We start from the raw sequence: 20,273 nt of genomic DNA, 5'->3' as shown, positions 1-20,273 counted from the left end.
TTCCAACTATGGATTGAACCCACTCCCTGGGCAGTTAAAGTGCAGAATCGAATCCTAACCAATGGACCACCAGGGAATTCCCTCAACCTCTTTTTAAATCAGCATTGTATTGGGAGTTCCCTGGTTGCCTAGTGGTTAGGATTCTGAGCTTTCACTTCCATGGCTAGGTTTCAATCCCTGGTCAGGGAACTGAGATCCTGCAAGCTACGCAGTGCAGCCAAAAAACAAACAAAAACAAAATACAAACAAAACCAGCATTGTATTAACTTTCTTTCCATCTTAATTATCCCTGCATTGTCTTCCGCTGAGTATTTGTTCCCCTCATTAGTGTCTCTAAATTTGTGTGTATACATGTTTTTGCATGGAGGATGTGGAGGGTATTATCCCTATAACTATTTATAAGAATGAAATACCTTTAGACAGCATAAGTACCCATTTAAATGCAAGTTTCAAGAGGGCAAAGATTTTTTGCTGCCTTATTTACTGCTGAATCCCTAATACTAAGAACACTGCCTGTAGATGGTGCTCAGTAAATATTTATTGAATGAATATAACACTTTCAAGTATTATATTGTATATATTATTATCTAATGCTCAGTTTTTGTTCTATAGCAGAATTTATGTTTGGGATCTTGTAACTAGGCTTTATTTTATAGCATTAATCTATTATAAAACTATTACATTAAAAATATTCAATTTGGGGGACTTCCCTAGTGGCGCAGTGGTTAAGAATCCACCTGACAATGCAGGGGACATGGGTTCAATCCCTGGGACAGGGAGATCCCACATGCTGCGGAGCAACTAAGCCCGTGTGCCAAAACTACTGAGCCTGTGCTCTAGAGCCGGTGCTCTGCAACAAGAGAAGCCACCGCAATGAGAATCCCGTGCACCACAATGAAGAGTAGCCCTGGCTCGCCACAGCTAGAGAAAGCCCACACGCAGCAACAAAGACACAATGCAGCCAATTAATAATAATAAATTTTTTTAAAATTAAAAAAAATTCAATTTGGACTTTTCAGTTTATACTAGCCATGTTCAAATAAGTTGAAGGTGGCAAACTTTTTGGCACTGACAAAAAATCAAAAAGAAAAACCCATATTAAAAATTCAGCAGAAGAAATATGCTCTTGTAGATTTCAAAGACTAGCAAAGAGTCAGTTGTAAACTACTAAAGAGGGGGAAAATGTGCTAAAATCTAGTCCCATTACCCTGGTTCTAAAGGAAAGACAGAAATAGCAGTCAAAAGTTGACTAATTTATTAACTAGTATTTGCCCTTGTAAGTTTAAACATATTTTCCTGCCTTTTCTGCATGTCATGGGGGTGATATTTTGTATTGGGATAGCATCAAACACCTCTGTAATTTTTAGGAAAACCACAAAGGTATCTGGTAGATCGCATATCATCCATTTAAATACCAAGGTAACAGTGGATTGCTGACATTTTATAAGATTAGATTAGCTTCTAGGTAAAGCTATACATATTTTCTTTTAAATAGTTACTTACTTTGATACCCAGTTACTCGAAATTCCATGTGCAGCAAAAATTGTAAACTGGAGCTGTTCCGTTGCTGTCCATGCTTCCTTGATGTTCCTGTTGCTTTGGGCACAGTCTACAGAACCCCTACCAGAATTTGCATGGAGTCTGAGAAGACCATAAATTGCTGCAGTTAACTGGTCCATGCTTACTTGAACAAGATTTTCAGGATTCAGTGAGCCTAGATTTAAAGAAATTAATATAATTCTCTGAAAAAGCAACAATTATTCCTAAAATTTAAGGAACTTAAATACATACCCCTAGTTGAACTCTTGCTAGTGTCTCCTCCTCCAGACAGTGAAGTCACCTGCTTACACATATACAAATTAGTCAGAAAACTGCCCATGATGTAATATAAAATGTTTAATTTCAATACATTTATTAAATTCTATATCAAAGAAATCCTTCATAGGAGAAACTTCCCAAGTGTCTGCAGAATTAATAAAACAATAAAATAGACTGCAAAAAAAATGTGACTATACCAAACCAAAGAGATGATTTTTAATATGAAGAGAATCACAGAGTAACTAAAAAGTACTGCAAAATTAAGATTTAAAACCAAAAGTGATAAATACATTAATACAGTATTTTATTTTCCATTACTTGTTCTACTATTAGCATGATAAGCATATCCTTAAAGAAACTAAACTCTACTTATTACCATGCAGTGTCTCAAAAAAAGCTCTTATAATTATTTGAATTGAACTCTTCTCCTATTCTCTGCTCCTTTGTCCAGAAAATGAATATAATGAAGAGAAGCCTCAGACAGCATCAGGACCACAGCAGTTTATCAACTTCCAAGTGATTTCAGACATATTTTTTTAATTTATAAAAACAAGCACATAATAAGAAAGGAAAAAACAAACAAAATAAAAGAGACCCAAATTTCTGTATACCATACGAATACGCTGTGAGAATGGACTAAGCTGTCTCCTAGACATTTGTTGAGGAACATACCATTAATATAACTTTTCCTTTCTTTAAATTTATAATGTCTTGTGATCCTTCTCTCATCCTTCCAATCAAAGCTATGAACATCCCTCTGAAAACAGTTAATTAAATCCCTGTGGAAACATCATGGGGAGAACTTTTACTAAATGCAACAGTATGGTGTCAAGTGAGGGCTCCTAACCTGGTTGCTTCTGAGGCAATTAAAGTCACTATTACTGAGGTTTCTGGGTCTTTCCAATAGGAAGGAGGTAAAGTCCACAGCAGAACTTCCCCACTGATAATCATGGACATTTCCATCCAGAGGGAGGGAAATGTTAGCTATTACTACCCAGGTCCTTCAAGTGTAGTACTACCTTAAAACTCCCAACCAACTCTTTTTTTTTTTACCAGAGTTCCTCCTCTACACACAAAAAGTTCAGTTGGGCATCCACCTATTCAGTGTCAACTCTCACAAAGTTCTTCAAGGCAGTCCATCTCCTCTTAGGAATTCCCCATCTTACCAAGTAATAAGTGACCAAATCAGCTCAAAAGTAAAAGCCAAATTTAAAACGGTAACATTTTGTCTAGCAGAAGCAAAAATCTCCCAGTTTAAGTAACAGATGCTCACTTAAGTACATATTTACATGTGATAAAATGCTAATTACTAAAAGAAACTCACTTCAGCACTTTTACTCCTTGGAAGGTTAACTGCTCTCTTTAGCTTCTTTACCGATTCTGTAATGGCAAGAGTCTCCACACCATCTAAAGCACTGCAGATTTTTCTTACAGCTTTAATTACTTGATCTACTGCTCTGTGCTGGTTCTTTAAAAATAAAAAGTAAAATAAACATAAGCATGTGGAATTTAAAGGATCAATTTCAGAGATGAAGTAAAATAACAGACATTTTAGCTGTGCCTAAGAACAGATATCCTTTACTCTTTGTAATAAAAAAGAAAAGAAACAAGATAGCTTTTCAGGGCTTCCTAGGTGGCGCAATGGTTAAGAATCCGCCTGCCAATGCAGGGGACACGGGTTCGATCTCTGCTCCAGGAAGATCCCACATGCCGCGGAGCAACTAAGCCCGTGCACCACAACTTTAAAAAAAAAAAAAAAAATAGCTTTTCAATTACATAATTTACTTTGAAGTAGGAAAAAACAGACCTGGTTAATTTTCACTTTGCCTGACACAATTATTCATATGCAAATACCTTTAATTTCTTATTAGAATCAGAAGCAAAAGCAATAAATTACTAACAAATTAACAAAGTCATTTTAAAAAGCAGGAGTTATCTTTTTAATTTTCATTTGGGAATAATTTCCACATTAAAAATATCAACACTTCTCGCTCTCCTGCAAAGATCTGGTATCAAAAACCAGGTTGTTCGGAGATTGGTCACAAATTAATAACACTGGGCAACAATTACTAAAAGTCAGTCAACTTTTCAGCATCATTTGCATCTATAAAACAATCACTTTCTAAGTTTTGTCTGATGAAAAAACTTCCATGAGGACAATCCCTCCTTACTATTCAACCACAGTTCATTTCACCATAATTCAAAAGTATAGATGTACAAATATATAATTTACCTGATGAGGATGATTTAAAAATCCTTCTCCACTCCCCCATCATCGTTTTAAAGTACATATCCCATTAAGAAACATTCTTATATAATGAATTAATTCATTAAATATTTATGCCAAACTTAAATGCCAAGTACTGTTAGAATGGGCTGAAATTCAGTACTGTACCATCCCTTTAAAATTTAAAATTTTCCACCTCTGAGGCTTGGCTACAATAAACCAACTGTTCTCTTCATCTTCATGCTTAAATGAAACCACCTCATTTTCTCAAATACCCAATCACCTTGCATTCCTCAGATCCTGAAGGTCCCCATTTTTGCTTACCAGACTTGAATTTCTGCTACTTTTGCTCTTCTACCTTCATGCAAAAACCTTTCCAGTTTTGAGGCTCATGCCATTCTCCCATACTATTCTCCATCATTTTTTGTGCTCCAGTTATCAATTTATTGTCTATCAGTTCCAAATCCACCCTTCTTTCCTCTACTTTGTGATACCAGAACTAGACCTTTTAAACATTTCTCCTTTGCCAGCTAGCACAATATTAGGTTTTCTCAATAGAAGGCACCGAAAGGACACTCAAAGGCAACAGAAGCAGGAAGGTACGTCTCATCAAGGTTCCAGTCCTCCATTTTTAAACTCAGTATGGAAACCCAGTGGTCCTCAAAGACCCACTCCAGCTACACCCTCAGGCAACCTGTGTGTTCCTGGGGTAGCCACACCCTCTTCAAAGAGGCCAAATTTCAGCCTGGGGTTCGGGGAGAGGTTCTACCATAAATTCTCAAAAGTTCCTTCACTATCCATCCAGGTTGTTCCTCAATGTGGTGTTGATAACTGCTTCTTTGCACCTGTTACTTCTGGACCCCTTAGAGCAAGGCTGGCACTTTTTAAAGCCCGAGAGCAAATGTTTTAGGCTTTGTGGGCCAAAGAGTCTATCACAATTCAACTCTGTGTGAAAAGAGACACAGATAATATATAAATGAAAAAGTATGACTGTGTTCCAATAAAATTTTATTTACAAAAATGGGCTACTGGCCGGATTTGGCATGTGAGCCATAATATGCCAACTCCTGCTTTAGTCCTCTTTTACCCCTTCTAGTAATTAACTATCTTTTACTAATTAACAATTCTTTAAATTTCCCTGTTCAAAAAACTACTATAGTTCCTGTAGCCTGACTTGGCCCCTGACTGGCTGATCTGCCTTGCCACTGACGTGGTTATTTCCACTACTACATGCCTTATTTTTACTCTGGACATTTATCTAACTTCTACCCTATATTCTATGAGAAGCCTCAGTTACATAAATGTCTATGTGGAAAACTCACAGCATCTTCAACCCCAAGACTGTACTCTATCAGAATCTTAACCACAATATCAGATTCTGATCACAATCTCCTTTGCTTCCAGCCCTCACACTCTCATTCTAACCAAACCTGTTCTTTGAGCTCAGAGATTTCTCTCCTCCTCCTACCAGGCAGCTAGTGCTTCTAAAGAAAATCTCACAACCATAATGATCTAACAGTCTCCAATTTCAGCAGGCATCTGCATGGTACTTATTCCTTTTACAAGCCCCTGGTCAGCTCTCTTTCCAGTTTCCCTCAGACTATAAAGCCAAACCATTATTCCTTGCCTCAAAACCCCTACTGTCACCCTAACTTCATTTTAGTGAAATAAATTAACATCTTATCCCTATAAAATTAAGACCAGTTGGAATCACAACTTTGGCAACTTCCTGACTTCTCCCATAAACCTAAGAGAAATTAAGACATACATCCACCATACAAAGACTTATACATGAATGTTTATAGCAGCATTATTCATAATAATCAAAAACTACAAACAGTCAAGATGTCAGTTATTGGGTGACTGGATAAATAAAATGTGGTATATCCATACAGTGGAAGTATTCAGCAATTAAAAACAAAAAACAAAAAACAAAACTACGGATACATACTACATGGACAGAGCTTAAAAACAGTATGGTGTGTAAAAGAAATCAGATGTAAAAGATTACATACGGTCTGATTCCATTTACAGGAAATCTCCATTAAAGGCAAATCTATTGAGGCAGGAACCAGATCAGTAGTGGTTTGGGGCTGAGGATGGGAATGGGGAATGACTGGAAAATAGTACATGGAAACTTTTTGGGAGTAATGCGAATATTCTAAAACTGGACTGTAGTGACAATTATACAACTCTATGCATTTGCTAAAAGAATCACTGAAATGTACACATCCAGTGAGTAAATTTTATGGCATATAAATTATATCTCAATAAAGCTACACAAAATATGGGGAATAAATATGAGAGTCACCAATTCTGATAAGATGATCAGTGAAGAGCTCTCTGATTAGACAACATTTGAGCACAGACCTTGAGTCATGCAAGTATCTGGGGAAAGAGCATTAAGAGAAGAAGGAAGAAGCCCAAGGGTCCCAGCTGGGAAGCATACCTGCAGATCAACTAGAACAAAGGAAGAAAGGGGTAGGAAGCCAGATCAGAGAGGTAGTGGGTCAGAATGTGCAGGGCTTTGAAGTCACAATTAGGGATTTGAATTTTACTGAATGAGATGGTAAACAGGATTTTGAACAATAGAGTGGCATGATTTAATATTTTTAAGGGTTTATAAATTTTATTATTCTTTTCAAAGAACCATCTTTTGGCTTTGATTTTCTCTTATTTTACATTTGCTTTCTGTGCTTATGTTCATTTTTAAAAATAAACTTTTTATTTTGGAACAATTTTAGATTTACAGAAACGTTGCAAGAATAGTAAAGTTCTCATTCATTAAAGGAAACTGGATTAAGTAACTTCTCACATAACCATGTTAAATTTGTCAAAACTAAGACATTAACACTCATTAAATTACTGTTACCTAAACTGCAGACTTTCTTCAGATTTCACCAGTTTTTCCACTAATGTATCTTTCCTCTTCTAGGATACAATCCAGGATACCACTAAATTACATTTAGTGATTTATTTTTTAAAGATAATCTTGATTGCCTTTTGAAGACAGGCTAGAGAAGGACAGGTAGAAGCTGGGAGACCAGTAGGGAACTGTTGTTAACTACTGTAGTTGACCAGGAGTGTAGCGTTGGTAGCGATGAAGACCGGTCACATTCTGAATGTATTTTCAAGGTAGAGCTGACAGGAATGAGACTGCATGTGGGATGTGAAATACTTTTTTTTTGAGAAATAAAATATGACTCCAAGGTTTTGGCCTGAGCAAATGAAAGGACAGAGTTGCCATTATTAAGAAGGGGAAGACTGATGAATAGATATGAAGGGTAGCATAAAAATTCAGTTTTATATATCTTAAATTTGAGATGTTAGATATTCATATAATAATGTCAAGTAACAGACATTTGAATCTCAAGCAATGATCAACATATGCAGGGTATTTAAGGACATGAAATTAAACAAGATCACCTACAATGTGAATACAGAGAGAAGAAAAGAGGTCCTAGAAGTGAGTGCCCTGGGCATTCTAATGTTTAAAGGTCAGGAAGATAAGGAGACCTTAAGAAGCTCCGAAGCCACAAATAAGAATGAAAATAGAGCAGACACTGGAAGTAGGAGAACCAAGAATGTGGTATCCCGGAAGCCATGTGAGTGTTTCAAGAAGGAAGAAATAATCAACTCTCATCAAACACTACAGAAAAGTTGAGAAAAAGAAAGACTAAGAACTGGAATCATGATCATCGAAGTCCTTGATGATCTTAAGCACAGTTTCAGAGAACTGTTGAGAATGAAAGCCTGACAGGAGTGGGTTCATAAGAGAACAAGAAGAAAGGAAGTGTAAACAGAAAAAACAGATTAACTTTCAAGTTTTGCTATAAGGAGAACAGAAAAGTGGGGTGACTGCTGCATAGGGATGCAGAGTTATTTTATTTTAAGATCGGAGTATACCCATGGTCTGTCCTTGAACTCTTTTTTTTTTTTCTCTACCTGCAATGGTTTTCTTAGTGATCTCACCCAGTTTTATGGCTGCAAAACATTTATATTCTGATGATTCCCCAGTTTATTCTCTCTCTCCCCATCTAATCTATTGGTAAATCCTCCTAGCATTAACTTATATATATTAACAAAATATATCACAGAATTCAACCCCGTCTCATCACTTCTGGTCCAAGCCATCATTTTCTCTCCTGTGGCTAGCAAAAAATCTTCCTCAATGATTTGTTTCCACTCTTGCCCCTCTCTTCACTCTATTCTAGCCAAGCAGATCTTATATATACCAGACACACTTCTCCCCCAGATAACCAGGTAGCCTCTTCCTCTCCTTCTCCAGTTCTTTACTCAAATTCCTTTTCCCAGTGAGGCCTTCTCTGATCACCTTATTTGAAATTGCAACATTACCCTCCTCCTTTACTTTTCTCTAATAGCACTCATCACCTGATATAACATATACCTTGCTAGTTTACTGTCTGTTTCCTCTAATTAGAATGTAAATGCTCTAAAGGGCAAGGATTAGTTTCTTTTGTCTGCTGCCATATCCTCAGTACCTACAATAGAGCCTTGAGAGAGGAGACACTAAGTAATATTTATTGAATAAACCAACATAATTATATACTGATATAAAGTGTACTAGTAGCTAGAAATCTGGAAGTTATCCTACACTATTTCTTCTTCTCTTACATCTCATTACCTATCAAAATCTAATCAATCTTATCTCCTACATATCATTAATCAGTCCTTCCTCTTTACCTGTACCACACTGTCTTTTACCCGGACTACTATAAAAAACTTTTGTAGGTAGTCTCCCTGAAACCAATCCTGCCAAGCCTAAATTTAACTTCCACAGTTTGGCCAGAGTGACTTCAGAGCTCAAGACTAAACAAGTCACCCACCCCATCCCAATCCACTTCCTACCCTCAGCTTAAAACACCTTAAATGGCTAAAGGAGGGGTCAGCAAACTTTTCCCGTAAAATGAAAACAGTAAATAGTTCAGGCTTTGCAGGACATATGGTCTCTGTCCCAAATACGCAACTTTAGTATTAGAGCACAAATGCAGTCACAGAAAAAATGTAAACAAATGGATGCAGCTGCGTCCCCCAAATTTTTATTTACAAGAATGGGAAGTGGACTGGATATGGCCCCTGATCTGGAGAATAAAGTAAAACTTCTTAATATAAATTATAGGGTGGTAATTTATATTTGGGTATCTCCAATTTCATCTTTCAACCTTCACTTCACACTCTGTATTAGAGAAGTGCTTATACTTCTACATATGTATCACACCTATGTAGTTTTGTTCACATGCCCTGCCCAACTATCTTCTAGCTAACTCATATGTTTAAGACTTGGCTCCGGCAACATCCCTTCTTAGAGGTCTTCCTTGAAACCTCAAGTTGGGAGAAGTGCCCTTCATCTCAAAGAACCCCAATGTATACCTCTATTCTACATTTACTATATTGAAATTCTGTTTAAATCTCTCATCACTAGTTTTAAGTTCCTGGTAGATGGGGATTAGGTCATTCACTTTCCTAACTCCAGGATCTAGCATACAGCAAGCATTCAATGAATGCTTTTTGAGTTGAACTGAAGGTTCCTCTTAGTAATAAAGCTGAAGTAACTCAAGCACAACTGAGAATTTGTTAGTATGTTGAGTCAGAAAACAAGTTATCAAATACCAACATAAAGAATATAGTTTAAATAGTCCTAAAATATTTAATTCAATTCCAACACTAGTATTTAAGAGAACAGAGAGAAAAGAATCTTTAAATCATCATGCCAAATGTGAATTCAGACTTACTTCAATTTGAAGAGCTAGTTCCACTTGGTTGTGATAAGAATCTAAGAGTTCTTCAACAGGATGTCTGAAATAAAGAACAATTATTATGGCTAATAGATACTATATACAAAAATGATTGTTTTATTCACCAAATAAATGCATTCACATCCAAAAGTAAAGTTTTAAAACCTGAAATTAATGTTTCAGATGCCACACCTTGTCATGACTTCTTTATAAGGTTTTTCGATTTGATGCAGGTGTTTGTTTAAATCCACAGGTGTTTCATCATCTTCCGCCTAAATAAACATATATAGACAAATGTTTACCAAACAATGAGATCCATTCTTTGGTCTTTCTATTGCCAAATTAAATATGATTAAGTGTATAAGAAGTTCTTGAAAGAGATTTTTCAGAACCGAGGCTTAAAATATTATCAGAATTAAATATTACTTATAATTGACTCAGAAAAGTGATTCAATCTTCTGAAAAAATTTTTTGTTTTTTTTATGTAAATTTATTTAATCATTTATTTATTTATTGGCTGCATTGGGTCTTCATTGCTATGCGCGGGCTTTCTGTAGTTGTGGTGAGGGGGGCTACTCTTCGTTGAGGTGCACAGGCTTATCATCGCGATGGCTTCTCTTACTGCGGAGCACTGGCTCTAGGCACATGGGCTTCAGTAGTTGTGGCACATGGGCTCAATAGTTGTGGCTCACGGGCTCTAGAGCCCAGGCTCAGTAGTTGTGGCACACAGGCTTAGCTGCTCCACAGCATGTGGGATCTTCCCGGAGGAGGGATCGAACCCAAGTCCCCCACATTGGCAGGCGGATTATTAACCACTGCACCACCAGGGGAGTCCCCAAAAAATTGTTTTTAAAATGGAAAAAATATAAATGCTTTAAAGTCTAGTTACTGATATATAAACATCTCCCAAAGGAAAACCACTTCTATAGAGAGAGAATGGAGAGCTAAAAACACTTCTAAAGATGGCTCACAGCCAAATGAAGGTGGGAACCAGATGAGAAGAGATCATCTGAATTTCTGCATTTTTTCTAATGATAATCAAATTTCCTTCTACTTTACTCTCAATAAATGATGCACTGGTCTCTTCGACCATAACCCTTACTATGCAAAATACTCAAGAACATCATGCCTTAAGAAACTGAAAAAAGAAGTTATTAATGATTGCTAAAATGTACTGAGTTTTGCGAAATAGTTTCCACCCAAGTGAAATAAATTCTACCTAACATAGGAACAAAACCTAGGAAAATAAAGAAAAGAGAAAGTAGAAATGACTGATATTTTTCCTCCCCAAATTCTACCAAACGAAGAATGATTCTCTTTAGAGATTAAAAGTCATCAAGTGTTTACACAGTAATAAAATGGCCTAATTTCTTGCATTCTATTTTGCTTTAACTTCAAAAGAAAGTACTATACTTTTAAAACAGAGAGTTAGTTTTCATTTGGTGAAAAAGAATGTATTTTTCTCAGTTGGGTGCAAAGGTCAATGTGGATCTTTTTCTCCCCAAGACCATATTCAGCATTCAAAATCTTCCTGCTTCCTCATTTCTCCTTGACTGACCCTGATGTTTTCATTGTGTAACTTGTGTAAAACTATTACAAGCCAAACTTTTATAATTCCTCCACTCTGACTTTCAAACATTCCTCCAGCTCTGAGTAGTATGCTACCTAAACCTCCAAGACTGAAAGTCTCCCCCCCCCCCCCAAAACTCTCCCCCCATCTGCTTTATCCTCGAGGGGATAAAGAGCTCCTCACTCCCAGTCAAACCCAAAACTCTTAGAGCACGTGCAAACTGCAAATTGGCTGATGAGCAAAATTATTCAGATTCAACCAAATGCAATTCAGTTATAGGGTTCACACTTACTGTTCGGGCCAGATTTTGGCACATTGCGCTGAAGGTCAAAAGTTGTAGTTTAATCTCTGTGTCCCATTTTCGACAGTTTTGAATATGTTCGTGACTTCCAAGACAATGATTACTGTTAAAATATATTAATTATTCATCACTGTTATTCTCCTCAAACTAGAAATTATAGAGGTGAGAGTAAAATGTAAATTGTACCTGCATCGCAATTGAAGAGAATGGTAGAATACAGGGATTATTTTTAACCAAGCATAAGCACTTAAACTGAGGAATAATTCTATATGAGAAGAGTTAAAGTGAAGAATAAAGAAGATGAAGACAAAGAAGGAAGAAAAAATAGGGACAGGGCATTTCTAGTAGGTTCAGAAAAAGATTCATATAATGATTATTTCAGGGAACTAAAAGGAAATCACAGCTAAACACTGTGTATAAAGTAATACTGCATGCTACAAAAGGAAAATGGAATCCATAACGATGCAACTATTGCCTGTCTGCAGAAAGAAAAAACATTAAATTCACTTGTCAACCAATTCCCCACCATTCTTCCCATCTAAGATAATCAGCTTCTTAAGGGCAAGATCATGTCTTAATTATCTCTGAAATTCCTCTACGTCTTAGACGTGATGTCTTAGACAAGGTATATCTTGATATAAGTTAATTGACCCAATAAATCAATTCACTAGGGCCCAATGTGGTTTTAGATTATAAATTTAACTTGAATTTTTTCTAATTTAATCCATTAAAATGAAATTTCCAAAATGTTGCTCAATAATTAAATGAATAAACTTACTTCTGTAGCACTTCCTCTTGACCACAAACTTTAAGAACATAGCTGCCAACATCTACTTGATTCAAGTCATCATGTACCCAGCAAAGGGCTTGCATAATAATGATTTCTACAGTAGAACTCACTGTAAAAGAGTCAGTCATCACTTTCATTTTACTCATTTAACTCTAAGCATATACCTATTCAAACTGTACTTCTTATAATCTAGAACAGGACTATATAAGAGAAACGTAATGCAGATCACATATAAATTTAAAATTTTCTAGTAGCCACACTTAAGAAAGTAAAAAGAAACAGATGAATCTAATTTCAATAATGTTTTATTTAACCTAATACATCCAAAATATCATTTCAATATATAATTGGTACTTAAAAATTACTAATGGAAGATCTTACATTCTCTTTTCAAACTAAGTCTTTGAAATCTAGCGTGTATTTTACACTTATTTCAATCTGTATTGGCCATATTTCAAGTAATCAATAGCCACATATGGCTAGTGGTTATTGTACTAGACAGGGCAGATTTAAGCTAAGAAAGCCACCTCTGTTTTACAGACTCCTCCAAAAAAAGATGACATTTAGCAGTATCTAGAAAATAATTATTTAAACCAAATCATAAGGAAAAAGAATAACCACTTTAAACATTTAACATCTGCCTGGTGAGTTTTCCAATGAAGAATAAAAATATAGCAAGTAGGAAGTATTATTCACTTATCATTCTTGGCAATAGCTGGATACTAAGATTACAAACCATTAAAAACTAAAGTAACCTATTTCTGTACTTAGAGCTCTCATGTTCAATTTAGAAGACAGTGACTATATTCAAAATTCATGAAAATTAACGATTTGGCAGAAAAGGCCATAAAACCTCTACTTAATACAATAACTACATTTCTGAACACATCTGTATGTACTGTAATGGTTATCATTTAAATACACAAAGCACTTCTACTATAACATGGTTACATTTCTTAACAGAGATGTACATTATAAATGTGTACATTTGTGAAGAACCAAACAATAGCCATTTGATATATTTTTTAAATGAATCAGTTCTTGATATATCAGGTTGAAATTTGATACAAATCAAAACATTTGCTATCAATGCTTATCCACGCTTATTTCAATCAAGCAGCTTACTGACCTTACTTTCTTTCAATTTTAGTATTAATTCTTACTGTATACGATTCCCCAAACCAAAATTTAAGGTATGTTTAAAAAGAGTAAGTCTTCCTTTAAAATATAAAGAATAGGACTATAATTAGCCTTTCTAGCTAATGCTTTTGGGCTTTGGCCAAGAGCCACTGATTAACCAAATTATTCAGCATCTTTCAGAGAAGTACGTAGTTATAAAGGTAAACTGGTTTTTCACTAATCCAAACCAGCAAACTATCCGTATGAACATCCATTTCTGGAAAAGGATAACTAATGCATGTTAAGTATTTTACCACACACACAATTTTTAAAGGATACCTAATAACAGAATCACTTTATTAAAAGAATAACATTAACATTTTAAACATTTTCTCCCTAATCAGAGCAAAACAAGGTTGTTGGGGAACTATGAACCTACCGTCGCATGTAAAGGTAACTGGTAGCTGAAATCCTTCAATTTCAATGGTGACTTTCACACTAGCATTTTCTCCACATATGTTTCTTTGCACTGTGACTGGACTTAACAGATAGCCTGGATTTGTGCAGTGATTGGTATATGGAAAGTTGGTCTTCAATCTATTCACAAAAACAAGAAATTAAATTCTTTTTTTGAAAGCTGCATTTGAGAGCCCTGAACAATACTTTGCATGCTTACAGCCATTCAATTCTGTGCTTTTGTCCAATTCTAGAGCAGATCAGGAGAAATGCAATGAATGGACCCCTGTCAAAACTCCAAAACACCAGCATTTGCCTTTTAAATAAACGGAATCCAAGGAAAGAGATTAAGTACTGCCAGGATAGCTTTGGTAACACTATCAACATTAACCAAGCACACACTAGATATGCAGCATTAAATGAAGTTCTCAGCTTGAGATTTTTTGCTAAACAAAATTTCACAAAATGGTACATTTCTAATGAACCACTGACAATATAGGTGACAGCCCTAAACTGTAATTGCCAGAGGAACAGAAAGTTTGTTGTCTTTTAAAAATCTTTTTTTCTGACATCCTTTCCCTACACATTGTTTTTGGTTGTTAGCATGATAGAAAAACATAGACAATGGGTTTTTACACTGCTATGAGACCTTTACTCCCTCAAAGTTATTTCTAAAACTTAGGGAACAGCAAAAAATTGCCTGTGAAGCATTCTTGGTAATCATAATAGCAAAATAGTTTAAATTTAAATATATGAGCCAGGAGTGTGGCTCATCTCCAAATAGCACTTCTATTATCTGAAGACAAAGGAGGATTTAATGCCTTCTTTAAACTTGTGGGCTTCCTTTAACCGACTTTCTTTTGGAAGTTTCAAGTCTTGCATCAGCTTTTCATAGGGCTATAAATGGAATGAATGCTGGAAGTTTTATCTATTCACTTCTGTAGAGATTAAAATAATCAAGTCATAGGAATAGAATAAAATAGTTTAAGCTGACAATAAGAAAGGTTCTAGAGAGGCAGCAAGTGTAACTATTCATGCACAGCCGCTAGATTCAGACTACCCAAGTTTAAATTCTGATTTTACTACTTACTAGCTGTGTAATCTCAGGCAAGTTACTGAATTTCCCTGTTGCTTCAGTTTCCTCTTCTATAAACTGGGGATACTACTACTACTAACTTCATGGAGTTGTTGTGAGAATTACAAGCATCTTGTCAAATAAAGGAATGAGTGAATGAATAAATCTTATTTCTGCACTGTGATCTTAAGTGCCACAAAGGATCCAATATTAAAAAGAAATATAATTGAAAAAAATGTAATACAAAGTAATAAACTTAAATTAATGTTGGAAATGCACCTTTAGATGTGGACACATTATCTTCAAATATTTGACTGTTGCCAAGCTTACCCCTCTGCAATATGACAAGACCTTCATAGGACCCAGCCTAAGATTTTTATTGTTTCTCACATACTTGGTATTCTCTTTTCCTACAGTATGAAATAAGATACTCACAGGAAATCACATAGCTAACTAATACACGATATGGTAAAGAACTTTATCTATATCCAAGGAAGCCTTCAATTTTCAGAAATCTTTAAGGATGATAAAAGGAAAATCAGAAATTCCTGACAATAGCTCAGAAAACAATAATTTACTGGACAAAAATTATAGTGAAAGTTACATATAAAAATGAGGGATTTTAATTGAATTGGCACTACTTTATAAGAGAGTTCAGTCAGCATCGTTTAGAATAAATTTAACTAAATACAGAGATAAAGTCCTTGAAAACCTATATGGAATCCTTGGGATCAAGATACTTTTGTAGAATATAAATATTAGACTGGAACCATATATAAAGATAGGAAATCAAAGGCTATTCAGAATGACAAGTGTAGAGTGTAGTTTCTCATCTTATCTTAGGAGAACACCAAAGAAGCAGTAAAAAATTTCCACTGGTATCTAACATTCCTCTAAGAACTCTCTCTGGACCTATGTAACTAGTAGATACAGCAAGTTCTGTCAATTATGATGAGTGTGAAAGGAAAGAAAACAAGAAATAAAAACCAGAAAAATGCAGTAATAATTAAATGTCCTAAATCAAATTATTTTATAGAACTTTAAACTGAAAGCAACCCTTGAGATCACTAGTTCAACTCCCTAATTTCACAGGAGCAAAAAAACAAGGCCTAGCCTGGCACTAAATTCTAAGCCTATTATACAGTAGGCTTAACTGTAAACAAATATCATCCTGACAATCTTACACTAATGTTATAGCTGAATTAAAATAATTATTCATTTGAGGAGATTTCAAAAAATAAGGAATTGACTAAGAGTATAAATACTTTTCAAATCTGTATACTGGAAAAAATGGAAACTGACATTAATTTCTTCAAGTGACATCTCCTAATGCCAATCTCCAAGATCAGAGGGGAGCAAGAGAATTTTCCAGAACATGGCTTCAAAACCACCTCTGCCTCTTACTTCTCTAATTTGTTGCAATCCCACTCTAATAGAAATACATTACAAAAAGAATTCATTCTCTCTAGTTCATCTGAGGTTTTAATATTACATAAGCCATTTGTGTGTGTGTCTGTGTGTGTGTGCATGCATGTAAATAAAAATGATCATTTTAGCTTAGTGGCAGAGTTTGGGTAAATAACACTAAGATTCAAATGCAGAAAAAAGGCAGATCACAGAGAGCCTAATTTCTCAAACACACAAAGCTTAAATGCAATAGCCACTCAACACAGTCTAACAGATAGGGTTTGTTTGGAAAGAAAATTAAAGGAACTCGAGAACACATATCAGATTAATAACAAACCATTAAGATAAAAGATTATTTCCAAACTGTTAACCACACACACATAATGGTATAACAGTAAAGGCATGAGTAATTTCCAATACATGCAATTTGCATTCTAAGTCACCTAAATGTCTCTTCTATTTTAAATGTCTACTGAAAAATATGAGTTTTAAAAATCCAGTTTCTTTGCAGGAAAGAAAAAGGGACACTACTGATACTTTTCTTCTTTTTTTCCCCCTAAGGTATTCTGAAGAAAAGGAATGCTGGTTAAAAGGTGACACGTAGGAAGATAGACTTTTAATGAAATGTTACCAATAGTCTAGAAAGTCTACTTAAATATTAATAAGTCCCTTATCATAAAAATGATGAATATACTCAAAAATGATCTGGAAATCCCAAACTCTGCTTTGCTTAAATCACACTGAGGAAAATACCGGATTCAGAATAAAGCTCCCAGTAGTGATCTACTTTTCCTCCTTTTGATAACAGATCTTATCCAGTTGGCCACAATGTTTGTTGCTCTACTCTTTCCTTCCGTGGGGTTTTTCTATGTGGTGCTGGCTGAAAGGACTCTTTCCTTTCTGCTAGCAAGACCAATGGAATGTCAAGTCTAAGCTATCAGTGGCTATATTCCCTTCCTTCAAAACCCCATCTGTAGTAGAAACCAACATGCATGGTGAAAGGGCAGGGGGAGAAAAGGGAGGAAGAAGAAGAGTCCAAAGGGAGGAGGGATCAATTACAGTGTGTGAATTCCTGGATCTTGCAGTCACTGGGCTCTGCCCCATCCTCCCACTTTCTGCATGTGTTTGTGAAACAATAAACTTTCTTGATTTATGCTAGTTTAAGATGGGTTTCTTGCACTCATAACAGAAGTCCTGACTAATACAGTGATATAACGGAAAGAAAACACACCGAACCAGAGGTAATGGAGACCTGGCTCTGTTACAGACTGAGTAAACTTTGGTAGGTAACTTCTCTGAGTCTCAGTTTCTTCATGTATTAAGAACACTGGACACATTTCAGATTAAAAGAACATTTCAGAAGTGCATTTTTCTAGCCTTCAGAAAATATATTTGGTCCTCTAATCTTGCTTGTTATATCATCTCTTAAATCTAAGCAGGACAGTATTTTGAATGCTAGAAAGTTTATGGCAAAACTAAGTCTCCTTAGAAGAAAAAAAAGACATTTTCTAATTCTAATGAAATTTCTGTGTATAAGTCATATTTACCCTCCATAATATAGTATCAGAAATCTACTGTTTGACCTCAATTTTTTCTTCTAAATACTCAGAAACCTAACAGGTTCAACTGTAGTTTGTGTCAATGTACCAATTAACTGATTGTTTTGACATTTTAGCCACAGGGAGAAAATAATTTAAATTTTTAAAATTTTAGAATTATTAGCGTTAAGCTGGTTAAGTTAAATTTTTAAAAATTATTTAATAAAAAATAATCTTTATAAAGAAAAATTTCTTACTTTGTAATGGATTGACAAAAAGCTGCCACTTCCTCATTCTGTACTTCAGTTTCTTGTAGGAGAGAACTTTCAGTTGGCAAAGTACTGGTCCCATTTGAGTCTTTCTGTAATGAAAAAAAGTGTTTTTATTTTAAAAGATCCCCAAAATGCTAAATAGCAATATAGCACAAACACATTTTTATGAAAATATGTACAAAAATATGGAGGTAAAATAAATCACATCAGTAACAAAGTTTTAAAATATGGATTTCTACCTTTGTAAAAGTAATGCCAACTAAGCTTTTTTTTTTTTTTTCTGGCTGTGCCGAGCAGCATGTGGGATCTTAGCTCCCTGACCAGGGATCGAACCCGTGCCCCCTGAATTGGAAGCAAGGACTATTGGACTGCCAGAGATGTCCCAAGCCTTATTTTAAAGTTCACTGGTATTACTTGCTCAAAAGTAGAAATAGGCTGTACTTCGTATTGATCAATAAGAATGGAATGCTAAAGACATTTCCATTTAAAATCTTCCAGAAATGAACACTTCAGAAAGTTAACAGCTGAATGAAATTGAATGACTACGCTCTGTTTTAAGAAAGTGAAGAGATCAAGCCCACTTGGGACTCCTCTAATAAACCAGAAATTCTATATATTCAACTTAGGTCCAAATTCCAAGAAGGCAGCTGGTTCTTTATGGAAGAGAATTGAGTTTTAGGAGTTAGAGGGCATTTTCTACATTAATAAACTTGTATAAACATCCTGACAGTCCTTCAAAAGTTAAGTTTATGTCTGATCAAAATTTGTGTGCAACATTTAGGTAGATAAATTCACTACCCAAGCATAGCCAAACAGCAGAGTCCATTTAGAGGTGTTTTGACTTACTACATAAAAATACTTGATTTAGCACAAATATCAAATGTAAATTTCCTTTAAAATATAAATAGGAACACGTTCAATTAAAAATTGAGTGAAGAGAACACAGTGTATACATTTCAAGAGTTGTAATGGATTTCAATCACCATGGCACGCAAGAAGATTTTGTCAGAAAATTAAACTGAAAATTCAGGGCAACAATTCCTGTATTAATTTACTGCTTTTAAACTGTAGCAGAGCCCTTTCTGCTAGAATGTGAAATGTACATGGGGAAGTGACCAGCCCTGAGTTCTAGAAAAATCGCTACTACAAATAACAGCTCATGGGAAAAAAAGTTTAGACAGACTACTGAAAACTCACTGTAATCAAAGCCCTAACTAAAAACAATAAGAAGTCCTTACAAAAATACTAGTACAGTTAAATCTTCACTTGAATTTGCACCTAGAATTATGGCCTTCCATCCTCTGAAGCCTCCTTAAACCCTGGAACTCCTGCTTCCTAATTTGTTAGATGGATTCTGAAGGGTATTTGTTTCTATTGAAGACCAATTTCAATGAAGTTAAAAATATAATCCAGGATGTAGACTTCTTCACCAAAGTTCTTAATGCAAAAAGAAATGTCTTCACAGCTCCTCTGTCTGCACTCACTGCTTCCCCAGAATATTTAACCCTGTGAAATGTGGAACTGTTCTTGTAGCCACCATTTCCACTTCTGCAGGACTTTCAGTGTTTTCCTAATATTTTCTTATATTACTAAGGCTTTCCCTTTAATTATGAGAGAGTTTGTTCTTGATTGCTTTGAAATGTTAATATGCTGGCAAAGACTCTTTTTGAACGAATGCTACCTCCCCATTATACTGACATCAATCCCATACTTACCAATTACATAAGTTAATTTGTGTTATAGAAACAAGCATTGTAGCAAACAGAACATACTACCCTAAAAATGGATTTTTATATTTCTAAGCAAACCATCTGGTTTGCCACTCCAAGTTTGCCACAATCTAATCCAACTGTATTTCCCAGAACTTCCCAAATGAATATTATGTCAAAGTTAGCTTGAATCATATCCTGTTCCTATAAAACACAAATTGAACTATCTTGCCTC

At 35.3% G+C, this 20,273-nt stretch overlaps 1 protein-coding gene across 2 annotated transcripts in view; it reads right to left on the bottom strand.

The window, feature by feature from the left end:
* PIK3C2A (phosphatidylinositol-4-phosphate 3-kinase catalytic subunit type 2 alpha) overlaps positions 1 to 20,273 on the bottom strand; it is a 97,156-nt gene that overhangs the window by 36,021 nt on the left and 40,862 nt on the right. For both annotated transcript variants that reach the window (XR_009055360.1, XM_057747717.1), the window contains exons 3-11: positions 18,315 to 18,418; positions 14,021 to 14,178; positions 12,451 to 12,571; positions 11,664 to 11,775; positions 9,994 to 10,073; positions 9,799 to 9,862; positions 3,143 to 3,286; positions 1,792 to 1,840; positions 1,504 to 1,714 (exon numbers count right to left, since the gene is read on the bottom strand). Coding sequence is in view for 1 of the 2 variants with exons in the window: in XM_057747717.1 (XP_057603700.1) it covers positions 1,504 to 1,714; positions 1,792 to 1,840; positions 3,143 to 3,286; positions 9,799 to 9,862; positions 9,994 to 10,073; positions 11,664 to 11,775; positions 12,451 to 12,571; positions 14,021 to 14,178; positions 18,315 to 18,418 (1,043 nt within the window). In the remaining variant the exon portion in view is untranslated. The remainder of the gene's footprint in view (positions 1 to 1,503; positions 1,715 to 1,791; positions 1,841 to 3,142; positions 3,287 to 9,798; positions 9,863 to 9,993; positions 10,074 to 11,663; positions 11,776 to 12,450; positions 12,572 to 14,020; positions 14,179 to 18,314; positions 18,419 to 20,273) is intronic.

The sequence above is a fragment of the Hippopotamus amphibius genome, chromosome 9 (genome assembly GCF_030028045.1).
Source record: "Hippopotamus amphibius kiboko isolate mHipAmp2 chromosome 9, mHipAmp2.hap2, whole genome shotgun sequence".
In the NCBI taxonomy this organism is placed as follows: Eukaryota; Metazoa; Chordata; class Mammalia; order Artiodactyla; family Hippopotamidae; genus Hippopotamus; species Hippopotamus amphibius.
The sequence above is the reverse complement of the archived record's forward strand: the minus strand, read 5'-3'. Positions and strand labels throughout refer to the sequence as shown.